The sequence below is a fragment of the Sturnira hondurensis genome, unplaced genomic scaffold (genome assembly GCF_014824575.4).
Source record: "Sturnira hondurensis isolate 20B ecotype Veracruz unplaced genomic scaffold, ASM1482457v3 Scaffold0021795, whole genome shotgun sequence".
NCBI classification, from domain to species: domain Eukaryota; kingdom Metazoa; phylum Chordata; class Mammalia; order Chiroptera; family Phyllostomidae; genus Sturnira; species Sturnira hondurensis.
In genome coordinates this window covers 1,051,085-1,070,855 of record NW_028094426.1, presented here as the reverse complement: position 1 = coordinate 1,070,855, position 19,771 = coordinate 1,051,085, and the positions used below count along the sequence as shown (strand labels likewise).

Genomic DNA, 19,771 nt, shown 5'->3' with positions numbered 1-19,771 from the left:
TAAGTCCATAGAGCAGAATATAGAATTATTTTTGATGATGCTGTAACAGTTATATAGCCTGGGATGTGTGCATTAATTTAAGTATTTTGTTCTCACCTTGTGGATGTCTCTTTGGAAAAATCCAAATTATAATGTCACTTGGCATGGACTCAGAACAAAGGCTTATTAGTTGGAGGTTAAATGGCATCAAATTATAGTGTCTAGAGTGTTTATTTTCATAGGACTATTGCCAGCTTCCAGGACAAACTATACTAGTTTAGATATTGTTTAGAGGGGTGCTGCTGAATTTTGCCTCTTTAAACCACATTTTTGTGTGCTGGCCCTTACCTTCTAGGGGATGTATTTAGGTATTTTTACATATGTATTGCAGTCGAATAAGCAATCATGTAGATGTTCCTTGGGCCTAGGAGATAGATAATTTCTTATTATCTGTTCATTCAGTTAGCTTAACCTTAATTTATTTACAAGTTCTCAATGTTATCTTATGTACTGACTTCCATCAAAGAAATTTTAAAAATTATTTCAAAATATATTGTTACTCACCCCCTCATAAACAAAATGTAAAAAGTTTGCTAGGAGTCTAGGTAAATAAATAAAATAGGGATAGTTTTAGTAAAGGAAATGTGCTATTAAAGGGGATCCTTGCCCCAAAGGGGAGGAACTGGTATAGAAATAGATAGATTTGGTGTTTTTTTATTTGAATATGTTTTTTTATTTGACTAGCAGCAGCTTTGTGGGAGGTCAGATTTTATGTAGGTTGTAACTCTGCCAGTGTTCTCTTAATTGCATATTTCTTTTTACTTAAAATTTGAAAATGTGTTCATATTTAAAGTATTAAGCTGTTTTACGTTTCTTAGGCACTACCTCCTAGGACGGAGAAAATGGCTGTTGACCAGGACTGGCCTAGTGTTTACCCTGTTGCAGCGCCCTTTAAACCCTCTGTGGTGCCTCTGCCTGTTCGAATGGGTTATCCAGTAAAAATGGGTGTGCCCATGGCAAAGGAGGGAAATCTGGAGCTTCTAAAGGTAAGATAAGTTGCTAGTTCATTGGCTAAGACGTATCTAAATAAATAGTGATCTTCCTCCCACTCTCCTTACCCCCTTATACTTCAAAGCTCAGTATATAACAGCTTATTGTGTTTTAATTTAATTTTTCCCAGGTAATAATGGGTATTATATTTTGATTATTCATGGTAAAGAAGACTCAAAGACTCCTAGGCATTTAAAAATGTAATTAATTGGTCCTGTGGCTTCCCATTTGGCTTTTTCTTTTCTGTTCTATCTTTTCTGTATTGTGTCTTTCAGATGGAACTAGGAAAAGTGAAATAATGTGATTTGAGCTTGATAACTGGGGGTGGTGGAGGTTCCACTTGTAAAATATTTTTAACTTTGTGTCCAGAAAGGTGGAATATTAATTTATTATTAATGTTACTGTCCTTAAACTGTATTGCTTAAAATAGGTCATATTAAATGTCTCAGTTATTAGGATCTACAGTGCTTTATGAACGGCAGGTTTTGTTTTGTTTTTTTAAATTTGCAGAGAGGGGAAGGGAGGGAGAAAGATCAGTGTGTGGTTGCCTGTCACACGCCCCCTACTGGGGACCTGGGACATTCTCAGGCATGTGCCCTGACTGGCAATTGAACCAGTAACCTTTTGATTCGTAGGTTGGCACTCAGTCCAGTCCACTGAGCTACACCAGCCAGGGCTGAACTGCAGGCTTTTAAAGAAAATATAAATATGGTTAGCTTGGGAATGCATGTCTTACATGGTTTCCTCTTATATACCATGGAATTATCACCAAACTGTTTTCCTTTAAACGAGAATCTTCTTAAAATACCAAGAAAAATCTGATAAAATGTGGTGGTAAAAAATGACATGATAACATGGAGAAGGGCTTACCAGCTGCTAGAGGCAGGAGCAGTTGGAATTTGGAAATGGGAATGTTTCAAGAGATAAAACAAAACAAACATTGAGGAAATTATTTTTTTCTTCAGATGAAAGAGGAGAAATGAACTTAGTTTTTTTAAAAAGGTCTTTGGAAAATATCGCTGGGTGAGAGAGTAGCAATATGTTTGTAATAACTCTAGTGGTTGTGAATAGTATTTTAATAAAAATAGATATCTGACTAAACATTTCATGCATGCCATTCCTTTTAAGAATCACCTGTATGCTTAGTCTAGTGAAGTGGTTTATTCCTAGTGAGTGCCGCTGGGTGAGTTTATGAGCTGCATGGAACGGTGCCTGTATAAATGTCAGGCAGGCATCAGCTGTTATTTTTTCCAGCTATTTTAAATGTCCAGTTTAATTAATTTATTTTTTATTTTATGATGTTAAGATTATATTTTATGTTTCAAAAATAAAAGAATAGAAAAATGAAGCCACCTACTCCATAGTCCCAGTTCATTGTCTATTTCTCTTGATTAAACATTTTCTGATCAACACTTAAGATTCGAGGCATAATGTTTGGAGTAACTTTATCGCTTGTTCAAATTTTTCTTTCCAAATGAGTCTATTTAACTAAGTTTTCTCTTGAATTGCTTAACATTATTCAAGAAATATCCAGTAAATTTAATTATCTGTTTGAAGGAATTCAATCTCTGACCTTTCCTAAACTTCCCATTGGCCCTGTGAATGATAAGGTAGCCTCTTAATATATCATCATATAAATATTCCTGGCTTCATTAAATTGTTCACTTAAGATTTGCAAGCTTTACTTATTAAATCAGTTCTAAAATGTCTGTTAAGTACAGTGTAGATACTGTGTCACAGTGCTTTGTAATCCAGGGCACTTAGGGTGATTAAACAGTGATCTGTGTGTCATTGGGTGCTTTCAGTTCTATAAAGGAAAGATACATCCATGTAGATTCACAGCAGGAACAGTACTATAAAAATGATGTTTCATTTTTCCAGTGTTGTCATTTTTTAAGATACTTGGTACTGAATCTCTAGTCCAAGGAGTTTATTTCTTGAATTCAAACACTGTTGACATAGAATTAATATTGTAAAAAACTACTACATTTTATTATAAAGCTTGTTGGACCTTTGATTGAGTTATATCAGCAAATTGTCTTTTTCATATTTTTGAGACATTTGGCTAATTTATCCTTTACATTTCTCTACTTTAGATCCCCAATTTTCTGCATTTGACTCCTGTAGCAATTAAAAAGCACTGTGAAGCTCTTAAAGGTAAGTGGTTGTTTTGTTACATCATTGACTTTGAGTATAATCTTTTTCTAAAAATAGAGGGGTTGACTTAGCAAGACAGTATAACATTTATAAATATTTGTACACCCACAATATTTGTAAATATAGGAGCACCTGCATGTATAAAGCAACACTAACAGAACTGAAGGGAGAAATAAAGAGCAATACAATAACAGTAGGGGACTACATGGGCCACATTCAATGTTGGATAGGTCATCTGGATAGGAAAAGATGAGGAATCATTGGGCTTCGACTGCACGTTAGACCACATGGACTTGACATACATGGAACACCCCATTCAGCAGCTTCAGAATACCTGTTCTTCTCAGATGCACATGAAAAATTCTTGAGGGTAGATTGTGTTAGGCCACAAAATGAGTCTTAATCATTTAAGAAAACCGAAATCATACCAAGCAACTTCTCTGACCATGGTGACATGAAATTAGAAATCAATTATAAGAAGAAAACTGGGAAGGTCACAAATACATGGAGATTAAACAGCACACCCTGAACAAACGGTGGGTCAAAAAAGAAATTAAAAGAGAAATAAAAAAAATCTTGAGACAAATTAAAATGGAAATACATCATACCAAGATTTAGCAGATTTAAAAACACTTCTAAGGGAAGATAATAGCAATAAATTTCTACATTAAGACACATGAAAGATCTCAAATACCTACCTAACTTTATATGTTAAGGAACTAGAAAAAGAAAGATAAAACTAAGCCCAAAGTTAGAAGGAAGGAAATAACAAAAATCAGAGTGGAAATAAATAAGACAATAGAAAAGATAAATAAAATACGCTGACCTTTACTTAGACTCACCAAGAACAAACTAGAGAGGATTTAAATAAATAAAATTATAAATGAAAGGAGGCACTTTAACTGATAACACAGAGATGCAAAGGATTGTAAAAGGCCACTATGAATAATTACCCACCAGTAAATTGGATAATGTAGAAGAAATGGATAAATTCGTGGAAACATACAACCTACCATGAATGAATCATGATTAAGTAGGAAATCTGAAGAGACTAATTACTAGTAAGGAGATTGAATCAGAAATAAAAAAACCCTCCCAACAAAGTCCAGTACCAGCTGGCTTCACTGGTGAATTCTAAACTTTTAAAGAACTAATACCAATTCTTCTCGAACTCTTCTAAAAAATAGAAGAAGTGGGAACACTTGTAGATTTATTTTACAAGGCCAGCATTACCCTGACACCAAAGCCAGACAAGGGCACTGCAAGAAAAGAGCAATACAAGCCAATATCTCTGACGAACACTGATGCAAAATTCCTCAACAAAATACTAGTGCCGGGAATTCAACAGTACATTAAAAGGATCATATACCATGAGTAAGTAGAGTTTATTTCAGGGATGGTTCAGGAAGGATGGTTGAGGATCTGCACATTGGTGTGATATACCACATTAATAAAATAAAGGATAAAAATTATGTAATCATTTCAATAAATTCAGAAGAAGCATTTGACTAAATTCAGCATTCTTTGGTAAGAGAAACTTGACAAACTATGTAGAGATGCACCTCAACATTATAAAGGCCACATGTGACAAGCTCACAGCTAATGTTATACTCAGTGGTTCTCTATAATCAGGACAAGTCATGTTTATTCAACATAGTAGTAGGAAGTCCTACCCAGAGCACTTAAGCAAGAAATAGGAATAAAAGACATCCAAATTGTAAAAGAAGAAAAATTGTCTCTAATTGTGGATGACAGGATATTGTATATAGAAAACCCTAAAGATTTCACTAAAAAAACTGTTAGGACTAATAAATTCAGTAAAGTTGCAGGATCAATGTACAAAAACCAGTTGTTTCTATATACTAACAGTGAACTGTCAGAAAGATAAGTTAAGAGAACAGTCTCATTTATAATTGAATCAAAAGAGTAAAATACTTAGAAATAAATTTAACCAGGGACATGACAGATTTATACACTAAAAAGTGTAAGATATTGATCAAAGAAATCGAAGAAAATACAAATAAATAGCCCTAGCTGGTGTGGCTCAGTTGATTGAACCAGAGGGTCACCAGTTCCATTCCCAGTCAGGGCACAAGCCTGGGTTGCAGGCCAGGTCCTCAGTAGGGGGCGCAGAAGAGGCAGCCACGTGTTGATGTTCTTCTCCCTTCCTCCCTCCCTTCCCCCTCTATAAAAATAGATACATAAATTTTTTAAAAGATACAAATAAGTACAAAGATACTCTGTGCTTGTGGATTGGAAGAATTGATATCATTAAAATGTCCCTACTACCCAGAGCCATCTGTAGAGTCAGTATAATCCCCATAAAAATAATGATGGCATTTTTCACAGAAGTAGAAGAAACAATTCTAACATTTGTGTGGAACCACAGAAGACCTTGAATAGCCAAAGCAATCTTAAGAAGAACAAAGGTGGAGGCATCATACATTCTGATTCCAAATTATATTAGAAAGGTATTTTAATTAATACGGTATGTTGTTGACGTAAAAACAGATCAGTGAAACAGAATGAAGAGCCCAGAATAAACCCACTCATATGTGGTCAGTTAATTTATGATAGAGAAACCAGGAATATACAATGAGGAAAGGATAGCCTCTTCAGTAAATGATGTTAGGAAAATTGGATGGCTACATGCAAAGGAATAAAACTGGACTCCTGTCTTACACCCAACAGAAAGCTCAACTCACAATGTATTAAAGACTTGAATATAACACCTGAAACCATAAACTCCCAGAAGAAAAGGGCTGGGGGAGTAAGCGTCTTGCAACTGGTTTTGCCAATAACTTTTTTGGATTTGACACCAAAAGCAAAGGCAAAAGCAAGAATAAACAAGAGGGACTACATCAAATTAAAAAGCTACAGAGCAATGGAGACCATCAACAGAATGAAGATATCCTCAAAATGGGAAGAAGTATTTGCAAATCATATGTTTAGTCAGGGTTTAATACTCAAAATATATAAGGAACTCATACAACTCAGCAAAAAACATGTAGCAAAAAGCCAAATAATGCCATTTAAATGGGCAGAGGAACTGACTAGACATTTTTCAAAGAGGACATAGAAATGTTTGACAGTTACATGGGAAGGTGTTTAACATCACTAATCAGCAGGGAAATGCAAATCAAAATTCAATGAGTTACCACCTTACACCTGGTAGAATGGCGGTCAGCAAAAAGACGAGGTAAATGTGGGTGAGGATGTGGAGTAAGGGAACCTTTTTGTACTGTTGGTGGGAATGTCACTTGGTACAGCATCTGCAACAGGGCAGTCATTGCTCAAGGAATTAAAAGTAGAACTGTCAGGTGAATTATTAGTCACACTCCTGGGCATTTATCAGAAGGAAATGAAAACACTGTCTTGAAGAGTTATCTGTACTCCTGTGTTCATTGTAGCATTACTCATAATAGCCAAGATGTGGAAACAACCTAAGTGTTTGTCACTAGATGGTTCAAGGATAAGTGATGCGTATAATATATACATATTCCAGAAGAAGTCCAGACATTGCTAATATAATGAGAACAGTTTGCATGACATTAATATTACTTGGCAGTCAAGGACAGTGGACTGGAATGCACATGCATGAACAATGAAGGCTTCACTGTGCTAGTCAGTGGGCGTGGCAGACACAATTGAGTGAGCATGTGTACTGTGTGGCCATTGCATTCAAAATGACTGAGTGAGTAGAGCAGTGAATTTGCATCAAATTTTGCATTAAGCTTGAACATTCCTCCGTGCAAACTATTGGGATGATGCAGAAGGTTGCAGCTATGGGCTTCTGGTAATTGGCAGCTTCATCATGACAATGCACCTGCTCATTCAGAGTTTTTTTGGCAAAACATCACATCACCCAGGTCACTCAGCCCCTCCGTAACCTGGATTTGACACTCTGTGACTTCTGGCTTTCCCCAAAACAAATCACTTTTGAAAGGGAAGAGATTTCAGACTGTCACTGAGATTCGGGAAAATATGATGGGGTAGCTGATGGTGATTAGAAGAACTGTATGAGGTTCCAGGGGGACAAGGGAACTGAGGTGTCATTGTCCTGTGTCCAGTGTTTCTCCTACCTTGTATCTTCTTCAATAAATGTCTCCATTTTTTGGTATTACATGGCTGGATACTTTCTGTACAGACCTTATACGTGTGTGTGTGTATATATTGGAATATTATTCAGCTTAGAAAGGCATCCTGTCGTTTGTGATAGTGTGGATGGCCCTGAGGACATTATGCTATGTGAAATAAGTCAGAGAAAGACAAATACTGTATAATATCACTCTTAATTAAGTGTAATCTGAAAAACCAAACTCAGAAACAGACTAGGAGGTGGTTTCAGGGGCTGGAGGGCCTGCAGGGCAGAGGGAAAAGGGAGATAACGGTCAGAGGGTACAAACCTCCGGTTAGAAGCTGAGTGAGTTTGGGGAATCTGATACACAGTATGGCGATCATGTTGTTAATACTGCCTGAAATTTGCGAAGTGAGTAGCTCTTAAATGTCCTTACCACAAAACAATGGTAATTATATGATGTGCTACAGGTTTTTCCTAAGTATGATGGTAATCATATTGCAGTAAATGAGTGTATCAAATCAACACGTACACCTTAAACTTCCACAAGGCTATATGTCAGTTATATCTCAATAAAGCTGGGGGAGAATCTCATTTCTAATATACTGTGTTGCCTTCTATTCTGAATTATTGCTGGTTTCTTCTTTATTTTTAAGGATTTTTAAGTTGTTTTCAGTGAATTGTTAGATGTCAGATATGCAAAAAAAATTTCTTTTGCTGACAGCTTTACAAGGTGCTGTGAATAATAAGTACAGTCATAAATCATAATCCTCATTGAAGTAGGGATTTACTGTTGGATTATAGAAATCACATTTGTGAAAAGACTGAAGAACCAATTTCAGAGTGTTGCCAGTAGATGCAGATCAATATGATTTAAATTGACCATAGTGGAGAAGATGCTGAGTACCTCAAGAGTTAGTAGGGTCAGTAATGGGATACTTTGCAGGGAAGAGTAATCTTGAAGATGTTTAAAATTTTAAAGAAATTTGAAGTGGTAACATCAAGTAGAAGAGCTGGTGATGAAAAGCAGTTGTCTCATGCTTCTTTTCCTTTACCGTCTTAGCTCCTCATTCTAGAAGTGTTCTCTTAATCATTATTTAGGTGTGATAATAACTTCCAGAGTGTGTGTGTGTGTGTGTGTGTGTGTGATATTTAATATGTACATACATACAAGGAGTATATATACCATATACACTTTATATATATATAGTGTATATGCATATATATGTACACATACACACACAATGAGGTAATCACCTGAATATGATTATACTTCCAGCTCTGGATTTATTGATTTTGGGCAATAGCTGTTGATTCCTAGATAAAAAGAAAGATTTCACTCCCTTATCCTGCTGGTTTTCTTTCCAACATGCATGAAGCTAAGGACAAAGAACATTTTTTTGCTCATGGTTTTATGTATGTTTTCAAAATCTGTACACATTCCAATTTAATTTCTGATCTCATTTGCATTGGACTGTATCTTGAATAAGTGAATTTGAATTGCTTTAGGTTCACAGCCATTAGTGATTGTGTAGTTTAATTGAACAGTCAGTCCCTTTGGAATAAGTCGGAATTTCATGCTGACTTAAAGGTGATGTATCAGTGTTCAGTGTACTTGTTAAGGATTTTGAGGAAGGAAAAGGAAATCTAAAAGCACTTTACAGGTAGCGTGATTATGCTGGGGAGAGAGAGAGGTTGGTGGGCATGATTACAGTGCAAGTTTAGATGGGGGGGGGGGTTTCCATTCCAAAGTTGTGAAGAGGAGATAAAGAGGTCTTGAAAAGTAGGAATAATGATCCTACTCTTGAAATGAAGGAGGAACGAGTATCTCTTTTCTCCTTTTATTTATATGGTCTTCTGTTTGGGGACGTTAGGATCCTTTTCTGTCCCTCGATTCCGTGTTTCTGCAGTATATTCGTTAGTGCCTGGTGTGAGGCTGACACTGACCACTGTGGCACATTTGTGCTCCATTTGGCACAGATAATCTCTCACTTTTTCAGTCCTCTGTAAATCCAGCTGACAAATGCATTGCACTGATAAATTCCATTTTTTTCCTTTTAAGCATTAGATTGAAATGTGCATTCGTAATCTAGAAACTGGTTGTTGTAATGAGATATTTCGGAAGTGCTTCATAGTTTTTAAATGTAAGGTTTCCGTACAGCACTTTCAGAAGAGTGTTTGAGTGTTTTAATCTTTCCTTAGTTCTCTGCGCTTCTGCCAGCTTCTGGATTTAGTTGGTATCTTCCAACTAACTCCGAGGCTTTTCAAATATTTCTTCTCAGTTTTCTTTCAAAGTAGGTCAGTTAAGATTTTATATCTAACTTGCAGATGGAAAATCTGAGGCCCAGGAAAGTTAGGTAATTTACCAAAATGTTAATAATTAGGGGCAGAAGTTAAATAAAAACCAAGGTCTTCTGAAGTCTTGTCATTTCTCTATCTATCAGATGAATAAAAGCTAATAGAGGTCTATTAGGTACTTTCCAGTTGGCTGTATTCTTTTAAACATGTAATCAGGTCATTTAATATAAAGGCTGTAATTATGATCTAATGATTGAAATGACTTATTCAAAGTTAAAAAAAAAAGATTCAGTACAAACCCAGGAACTTACAAAATTCTCCAAACTAGTCTCTCTTGTAAAGTGCTTGGCAGTGTTGTATCCTAGAGTGTAGGGTGTTGGAATTGGTCCATAACAGGAATGACATTACCTCTTGCTGTGTTCTTTTTATTTAAATGCCGAATTGGTTTTGGTTGTAAAGATAATTCTTTCCCCTCCGGGCATCTGAGCATTGGTTTCTCAAACAGGGTGTTCAGGGAATGGTGTGAGCTGTATGAGTTTAACTTGCTGACGTATAGTTAGTCCCGCATCCTGGAGAGTCTCTAACCCAATGTGACGTTTTGCTGACTCTGATACTAAATCCTAAATAAGAGCTAAATATAGTACCTCCTGTAAGAACATTGTGAGCCCAGGGAAAATGGTATTGGCAAAGCATCTTTCACTGTTCTCAGATCATCTTCATCACCAGGAAGGGCTCCCACGTCTGCCCGTGATCATGACCAGCCTCTCTTGCAGTCCTGCTTTTTTGAGAAAACGGGGGTCTGTGTGTCCTATGTATTGGGCGCACAGAACCAGTTGCTTTTAGCAATTCTTAGAATGAGGCTGCTTAAGGACTGAGGTTTCCACTGTGGAGACCCTGATGGTGCCAGAAGCTTTCGTCCCAAGCTGAGAGCACCCTGTCACACTAACTTGGTAGGAGTACAGCAACATGAAGTCAGCCACCTACCCGCGGAGACCCTGAGTACGGATAGCTCTGAGAAGCTGCGAGCTCTTTCTTTTCCTTCCATGGTTTGTTTGTCTTTTCTTCCTTCGAGGCCTAAGTTTATACCTCTGTGCTGTGGAGATAGGTGGTGGGCCATGTTCCCACTGCTTAGAATTTCTTCCTGTTCTGGTGCAGGTCTCAGACCCAATTCCACTCCTCTCTGGGCTGGCTGAGTTGCCGGAATATGAGGACAAGTCTGCCCCATTCCCTCAGAAGTCACATAAAGAAACATGAGCTACTGTATAAGAACCCTTTTAAGGGCTACCTAGGCTTTTGTAGCTGTTTTGTCTTGAGGCCCTGAATTTCTGAAAGACTGTTGACTACATCTCAGTTTTGTTGTAGAGCTTTTTTAGAGCTCCTTTCGATCTCTTCAGCCAGTCTTTAGTTACCTTCATTTGGGAGCTAATGATACTGTTGCCTTTTTGAAAGCAGTGATGCTCCAGGTACTCTGTACTGTGTGGTTTGGGTTGGGGAGGACTTAAACTGTCCCATAGCAGGTACGTGCAGAGCTGTAATTGAACATACTCAAGTCGTAGTTCCCTTGTAATTGAACCTACTGCTCCCCACCAAACCTGAACTGGTCAGATCATTCTCTTAGTTAAATTCCCTAATAGGGCTTACCTAAGAAGAAGAGATGAGGGTTGGTGATGTGTCTTTAAAGTGCAGAGTAGAATCTGTTCTTCCATTTCATGTAAACTGACAGAGTAATCTCTCAATAATGTTTTTTTGTCTGGTAGCATGCATTACAATGAGAATGTACTTGGGAATTTATTGAGATAATTCTTTTAATTCTCAGACTTCTGCACTGAGTGGCCTGCTGCACTAGACAGTGATGAAAAATGTGAGAAGCATTTTCCCATTGAAATTGACACAGCTGATTATGTTTCATCAGGACCATCCGTTCGAAACCCCAGAGCACGAGCAGTAACCTTGAGGGTAAGAAATAGCTAAAAAAAACTATTACAATACATTACTTTAAAATAGCATTTTGTGGATTTTATTATAAAGCTGATACATATTTATTATAGAAAATTTGGACAATATAAGTCTTTCAGAGTACAAAATAAAATGACCTATAATTCCGCTACTCATAAATAACCACTGTTGACTTACGAGCTCAGTTTAGTAGATGAGCATTCAGCTTGTTGTATGTTAATGGAATGATGCTCTATTTGATTAGTTATCTGCTATTTTTCATTTAATGGTATGAATTGAAATTTTCCCAAAGGTTTCCAGCATTCTTTAACATTGTATTTAATAGCTGCACAAGATAGCATGTAAACGAAGGTGTGCGTGTGCCGAGCAGGGCCTGAGGCTGCACATGCAGTGCGGGTCCATCGGACACGGTCCTACTTCTGAGACGGAAGTGGGAGATACGAACAGATAATTCCTCAGCATTGATCTGCCATAATTTGTTTAAATTATCCACATTGCGGTATCTTTAGGCTTTTTTTTATTACTGATTTTGGAGAGAGAGAAGGAAACATCGATCTGTTGTTTCACTTATTTATGCATTCATTAGTTACTTCTTATAACTAATGTGTCCTGCCTTAGCAGGAATCAAACCCACAGTCTTGATGTGTTGGGATGATGTTCTAACCAACTGAGTGACCCACTCAGGGTGACCTTCAGGCTTTCTGGTTTTGATATATGTATTGTAAAAGTTTTTTTGGTTTTGTATTGTAAAATCCTGCAGGAAATGTAACAAATGCAATGCCAGCAGGGTGTGAGAAAGCCCATTTTTTTGTATCCTCACCAACCTACATGTTATTATGACCCATCAGTTTTATCGGTAAAAAAATACTTGTTGCATATATTAAAATTTGTCTTTCAATTCTAATGAGGGTGAGAATTTATTCTTTTGAGAAATACTTTCTTTTTTGGTTATTTGCCCATTTGGGTGGTATATGGGTATCTTATACTCATTTTCTCTTTTTAATAACAGTTCTATTAAAATATAGTTCACATGCTATGGAATTCACTCTTCTGAAGTGTACAGTGCACTGGTTTTTAATATGTTCACAGGGTTGTGCAACCATCACCACTGCCTAACTCCAGAAATTTTCATCCCCATAAAAGAAACCCGATATCCCCATTGTCCTCCCTTCCCCACTCCAGACCCTGTCGATCACAAATCTACTTTGTCTCTTTCCATCGCCTGTTCCTGCCATTTCTTTTATGTCATGTGATGTGAATACTCTCGCTCAGTCAGATGCTTTCAGTGTCTCATCTGTTGTAGCATGTGTCAGTTCTTCGTTCTTTCTTTCTTGCAGAATAATACTCCATTTTACAAATACACTAGGTTTTTATTTATAGATATATGGGTTGTTTCCACTTTTTGACTATTACGAATAATGCTACTGTGAACACTCATGTACCTATTTGTATGGATAGTATGTTTTCAGTTCTGTGGGCGGTATAGTTGCTGGGTTGTATGAGGACTCCATGTTTAACTTTCTGAGGAACTGCCAAACCGTTTTGATAAAGTGGCTGCACTGTTTTAAAGTCCCACCAAAAATGTCTGCAGGCTCCAGTTTCCCCACGTCCTCACCAGTGATTGTCACTGTCGGACATTTTCGTTTTCTCCCTTCTGATGGGTGTGAAGGGGTCCTTCATTGTGATTGTGGATTACATTTCCCTAGTAACTCACGCTGTTGAGACTTTTTCATGTGCTTATTAATTGTTTGAATGTCTTCTTGGAGAAATATCTGTTTAAATCCTTTGCTCATTTTTTGATTGAGTAATTTATGTATTTGTTGTTCACTTGTGTTTTTTATATATTCTGGATACCAGTTCCTTAACAGATATGTGTCTTGCAGATATTTTCTCCCATTCCATGCATTGTCATCTCACATTCTTGGTGGTGTCTTTTTTTTTAATTGTTCAAGTACAGTTTTCTGCCTTTTACTCCTATCCCAGCCCATCCCCGCCAGCCCTCCCCACCTCCCTCCCATTTCCACCTCCCTTAGTTTTTGTCTATGTGTCCACACTTGTTCCTATGAACCCTTCCTTTTCGCCCTGAAATTCCCTCCCTTCTCCCCTCTGGTCGCTGTCCCCCTGTTCTATATTTCAGTGTCTTTGTTTATATTTTGCTTGCTTGTTTTGTTTTGTTGTTTAGGTTCCTGTTAAAGGTGAGATCATATGGTATTTGTCTTTCACTACCTGGCTTATTTCGCTTAGCATAATGCTTTCCAGTTCCATCCATGCTGCTGCAAAGGGTAGGAGCTCCTTCTTTCTTTCTGCTGCATAGAATTCCATTGTGTATATGTACCATAGTTTTTTGGTCCATTCATTTACTGATGGACACCTAAGTTGAATGGTTTGCTATTGTAAATTGTGCTGCTATGAACATTTCGGTGCATAGGTTCTTTTGGATTGGTGTTTCAGGGTTCTTAGGATATAATCCTAGCAGTGGAATTGCTGGGTCAAAAGGCACATCCATTTTTAGTTTTCTGAGAAAATTGGTTGTGTCTTTTTAAGCACAAAAGTTTTGATTTTGATGAAGTCTAATATGTGTAGTTTTGTCTTTTTTTTTTTTTTTTTGCCTTGTTCTTTTGGTACCGTGTGCAAGAAACCACTGTGTCATTCAAAGTGATGAAGGGTTAGTCTGATGCTTTCTTGAGAGAGTTTTATAGTTTTGTCTGTTATATTTAGTTCTATGATTCACTTTCCGTTAATTTTTGTATATGGTGTAGGGCAGGGATTCCGCTTCCTTCTGCTTGTGGGTGTTCATCTGCCTTAGCACTGTTTGTTGGAACGACTGCTCCTTCCTCATTGAATTGTCTTGGCACCCTTGTCAAAAGTGGTATACTTACTTTTTAAATTTTTCACTTGGCTACTTTCCCAAATTCTGTTTTTTAACCTTTTATTGTGACAAATTTCAAATGTCTGGATACATAGAAAGAGTAGTACAATAAACACACATGGTACCTTGACTTAGTAATTAATATTTACATTTAAAATATTGAGTACTTCATATGCTAACACACACATGTCCATACATATTTTAGTGGATTCGGGACAAATGTGTAAAATTACTAATGTCTGACATTTTACAATAAAATCTCTATCAATTGAAAAGATTTTCTTACGTAATTCCAGTATAATTAATACAGCTAACAGAAGTTTGAATAATTTCTTGATTTCATCATCTAACGTATCTATTCCATACTCTAATTTCCAAGGAAGCAGAAAGGAAGATCAAATGAGTTGTTTAAGATCAGTTAGCCAATAAATAGCAAATCTAGAAATCAAATCCAATTCTTAAAATTAAAACCAGAGTTCTTTAACTAATTGCACTATACTTGTAAATAGAGAAAAATATTTCACACATTTAGACATTGTTCAATTTATGTAGCTCTTTTAAATATGGGCATTTGAAGATACACATATAATAACCACAACCTCCCATGATTTGGAATGTCAACATTGTTTTGAGGTCAGTGTTAATAGTACCATATAGATTCTTTAACATATAGCAACTTGACAAAAGAAAAGCCTAAGGATTCTTTTAAATTTTGGAACAAGAATGACGATGAATGCCATTCAACTTCAAAATCAGATTATTGTCCAGGTTAGAGACTACAGTTTTGCAGTGCCTCCAAGTGCTAGCAGATGGCGTGAGTGCACCACACAGCTGTGTCTGAAGTATTTATGAGTTTCTGGCATAAACTCTATATAATTTTTGAACATTAAAATGTTAATGTGAGCTTGAGTTTTAAAGCAGTTGTTACAGTAATGATCAGCATTACTGCCATTTTTTTGGACTACTTCCCATACAAAAAGCTAGAACACTTCAGTTTTTCAATGGTAGATTTTAAAATTTATTGTTAAACATCATGGTTTCATTGAAGGGAGTTTTAAAAGGAATAAAGTCTCTATATTTTCATTATCCTTAGGTAAAAACTATTCACTTCTTTCTCTTTTGACTGTATCTGTGCACATATATATTTTTTCATAATTATGATCATAATGTAGGTCCCTTTTATGATTTTCTTATAAATAATGCTCTATATTGTTAATTATCGGAGTTATCAAAAAATTGTTTATCCATCAAGGTGATAACCTGGTTGTTGATACCTTTTTTTTCTGGGACTATGATAATTCACATTGTCTTCAACATATAACATTTATATTGGATTTATATTTAATAGTTAATGTTCTTAGTACTTGTGGCTGCTAAGATTGTTTTTATATTTGTTTTCTCTTTTCTCTAGTTCAGATAAAATTCACAATGCTTAAAAAACAGTATATTCTGTCTTGTTTTTACTTATGTGTACATTCAGCAGATATATGTTAAATGTTATTTTAAGTGCTAGTCCATTGCCTAGAACAAGACAGATGTCTTTCTTACCCTCAAGAGTTTGCAGTTGTGGGAAAATAGTAAGTTTTTTTGCTGTGGTGTCTTCAGGGAAGTGCAGGGTTATGGAAGCTAGAGAGAAGAAATGGGATTTCAAAATCTTACTTAGCCTTTTTCTTCTTCAGACAGTTATGACTCTTTTTCTTAAAGTTCTCCATGGAAAAATAATCTGTGGTTTTACCTTATTTAACTGTATTCTAGTGTCTAACTTACTTTCCTGTGTCAAGCCTATTCATCTCTAGATAATAGCTCAGCCATGCCATAATTCTCTGCAAATTAACAAGTGTGTTTATTTAGTCTATCATTACCCAAAATATGTTTTATAGAAGAGTAATTTCACGAATTGTCCCTCGAAAAGTGGAATCTGAGGTCAAATAAATTTGGAAGTCACTACGTAACAACTCTGAATCTTGACATTTCACAATGTTTGTTAGCATATCACCTCCTCTAAGAAATCCTGCTGTAAAGAACCTAATGTAACTTAGCGTTTCCTGAATGTATTCAACACACATGGCCCTTTTAAAGAAATGATTCTTCTTGGCAGCCTGTGGGACTAGTATTGTCATTTTGAGTAATATGGGGCTATATTATTTCACATGTTTTGATCTTTTGATGCTATATTCCAGCCTCTGTGAGAGAACTGTAGCTTTTAAAGTAAATGCTTCTAAACTAGTTGGCATGGTACAGGTCTCATAATTGCACGGTAGAAATTTCTTCAAGTCCTTACGTTTTACAATTACTGTATTCCTATATTCCAGCTTTACTAATACTAATTGAGTTTAATTCTATTAGGTAATGCTACTCATGAGCACCCTAATTTCATTTATTTAAGAGACATGCCATTGATTCTTTCAGGAAGGGTACCAATGCCCAGAACTTTCAAAGAGCACAGACGGTTTGCTCCCCCCCTTTTTTCCATGAGTAAGATCGTAATGCAGGCCAGATGCTAACTCGGTGTAGAAAGGAGTTAGAAAAGGTTTCCTTTTGCTTATTTTAATGTTAATTTAAATAATATTACTGCTGTTTTTTTGTATTAAATGAAGTATATGAAATAATTTTTTCAAATAATTTTTTCTTATAATTTTAAGGTTAAACTTTCCAGTTTGAATTTAGATGATCATGCAAAGAAGAAACTTATTAAACTTGTAGGAGAACGGTACTGCAAGACCACGGATGTGCTTACCATCAAAACAGATAGGTAAAGGAAGAAAAATTGAGCCAATCTGTCACGCGTGTTTCATCGTCGTCCCATCCCCTGCAGTCCTTTTTAAACAAATGACGTTGAAAATAAGAGTAGCCTTCTATATCAACTTGTGTTCACGTTATTAGGTCAAGAGAAGTTGTCTAATTTATAGTTCTGGTGTCTTCACACTAGTCTACTGTTGTTGAGATCTCCGCATACATGGAGAGGATTGCCTTGATGAGTTAAATTGTTGTTGCATTTTTTAACCTTGTTTTTTAATGTATCTGTGTATTAAAATTCACTGAAGGTGTTAGAAGAAATCAGAAGTATGATTTGCTAGTGATTAATGCTTAAACAAGCTTTACAAAGTCAAAGTGTATAAAAATCTTATAGTTCACAATTAAAATTATTCAATTAACTGGAAATGTTATCTACCCAAGGTACTTGTGTAAATAAGCAGAATTTCAGTGCTAGCATAGAATTTCATAAAGACAGTATTAAATTTATCTTCTATGAATTTATAAATTAGGTCATTTGAGGTAAAGAAAGGTTATTGGCATGTTTTTACTATATGGTTATTTTATTTCTAGAATTATACTTTGGTTGTTTCCAAATTATGTCAAAATGTAAAAGACTTGCCTTAAGAGAAATGCACGTGTATAGGTACGTCCTCTCTCCTTCCCTGTCCGTTTCAGAGCGTGTGGAGGTGTCGTTATTGCTGGGCTCATGCGGTGGTGGGAAGTAGCATTCTAACAGTTAAACATGCCATCTCACATGATGTACCAGTTTTACCTAATATTAGGTCATTAGTTGTATTTTAAATACAGCAGCAGTAATATATCATTGCATAGTGTATCATTCATTTTTAAAAGAATTGGCTTTGGGGAAATCAAGGTGAATGTTTGGATTAGCACTTACCATTGATCTGTCTGTATTTTTTAAATGAATTCAGTGTATATGCTTATGCTGTAAGCATAATCTGCTGTCCAGCAGATTCTTAGCTCTGAAATGATGGACACTTGGATTGGACACATCATATTAAAATATCATAAAGTTGTTGTCAGATGCAAATAACTCCATTAGTTATGAAAGCAAAGAGATACCCTAAATAAACATTTTTTAAAAGTTTTCTGTATCTTCAAACAGTGAATTACATAGACTATTATTGTTCTAAGAAGTGAGTTTTCCCAGAACAGATACAGAATACCTGAATATAAATTATCCTTTGTGTTAAGTATTTATATACTTGGCAAATAATTCTGTGTACTGAATTTTTGGAATTTTGACTTCCTCCCTCTCTCTCTTTTGAAGGTGCCCTTTAAAGAGACAGAATTATGATTATGCAGTGTATCTGCTAACAGTTTTGTACCATGAGTCTTGGGTAAGTGATTGTGAATGTTTAATCATTTTGTCGGTATAAATTCAGATGATGTCTAAACTTTCAAAAACAGGTGTGGCAAATACTCAGTTTAGTAAACCGCTGGATACACGAAGGATGTGTGAAATATTATAGATAGTGTCTACTGACATGCAAAGTGAGGATCTTGAAATAAATTATGGAGTTTGTCTCAGGACCTTACAGAAATCAGATGGCTAACATGCTTTTAAAATTCTAGGTTTCTGACTTCTGTTTGAAGATTTAGAATACTTAACTTTTTTTGCTTGTCTGACATTGGCTGAAAGTTGTCGGTTATGGAAGGATAATCATCATCTGTATAACTTGAGAATTTATAATTCATAGTTGTTCAAGTACACTGCAGAACAAAAAGCTTCAGGAGTTTATAAAAAGGTATTTTAAATTTTTAGTTAACACATAGCCGTGTAAACATTTCACTGGGATACATTAGAGACAATTAAAGGGAATTAATTATTTAAATAGTATTAAAACTAATCTTTTGCCCTGGCTGGCATGGCGCAGTGGATTGAGTGCGGGCCTGCATAGCAAAGCATTGATGATTCCATTCCCAGTCAGGCACATGCCTGGGTTGTGGGCCATGTCCCCAGTAGGGGGTGCACTAGAGACACCCACACATTGATGTTCACTACCCCTTTTTATCTCTTCTTTCCCCTCTTTTTAAAAATAAATAAATAAAATCTTTAAAAAATAGTCTTGTCTGACTGAGAGTTTTAGCATATGCATACACATTTGTAAGGAAGATATTGCTATATTTGAGCATCAATGCATCTGATTTGAAGTTGGTAACATTTAGGTAACATTTAGGTTGGTAACATTTAGGTAACATTTAGGTAGAGTTTAAAATTTTATTTTTAAACATTAAGATAATTTTAGATACGCATACAAATTAATTTTTTGCAGTTTGCCCAAGATAGACATGAGACTCAATAGCATTTTACATTAGGAGCATATGAATGAGTGGAGGCAGTTGGAGAAAGAGTCACTCTCTTTAGACATTCGAAGGATTTCTTGTAAAAGGTGAGACTTGCTTTTCATGACTTTAAGCTTTCAGGGGATACAGCAAGCAGTAGCGATGCAGACTTCAGTTCTCTGGGTGAAAACTTTGAGTCATCTAAAGATGGAGTGGCTTAATTTTATAGGTAGGAAATGTTCCTACGCAGTTGGGGACATGGATAAAGAGTTGCATTAAATGGCCTTTGGAACTCCTTCCATCCATGAGATGCTGTAGTT

General features: G+C 36.0%; 1 protein-coding gene across 2 annotated transcripts in view; it reads left to right on the top strand.

The window, feature by feature from the left end:
• The window catches only part of MRPS35 (mitochondrial ribosomal protein S35), a 37,619-nt gene that overhangs the window by 4,538 nt on the left and 13,310 nt on the right, over window positions 1-19,771 (top strand). For both annotated transcript variants that reach the window (XM_037033841.1, XM_037033842.1), the window contains exons 3-7: window positions 858-1,025; window positions 3,126-3,186; window positions 11,379-11,518; window positions 17,030-17,139; window positions 18,436-18,505. In XM_037033841.1, coding sequence (XP_036889736.1) covers window positions 858-1,025; window positions 3,126-3,186; window positions 11,379-11,518; window positions 17,030-17,139; window positions 18,436-18,505 — 549 coding nt within the window. The remainder of the gene's footprint in view (window positions 1-857; window positions 1,026-3,125; window positions 3,187-11,378; window positions 11,519-17,029; window positions 17,140-18,435; window positions 18,506-19,771) is intronic.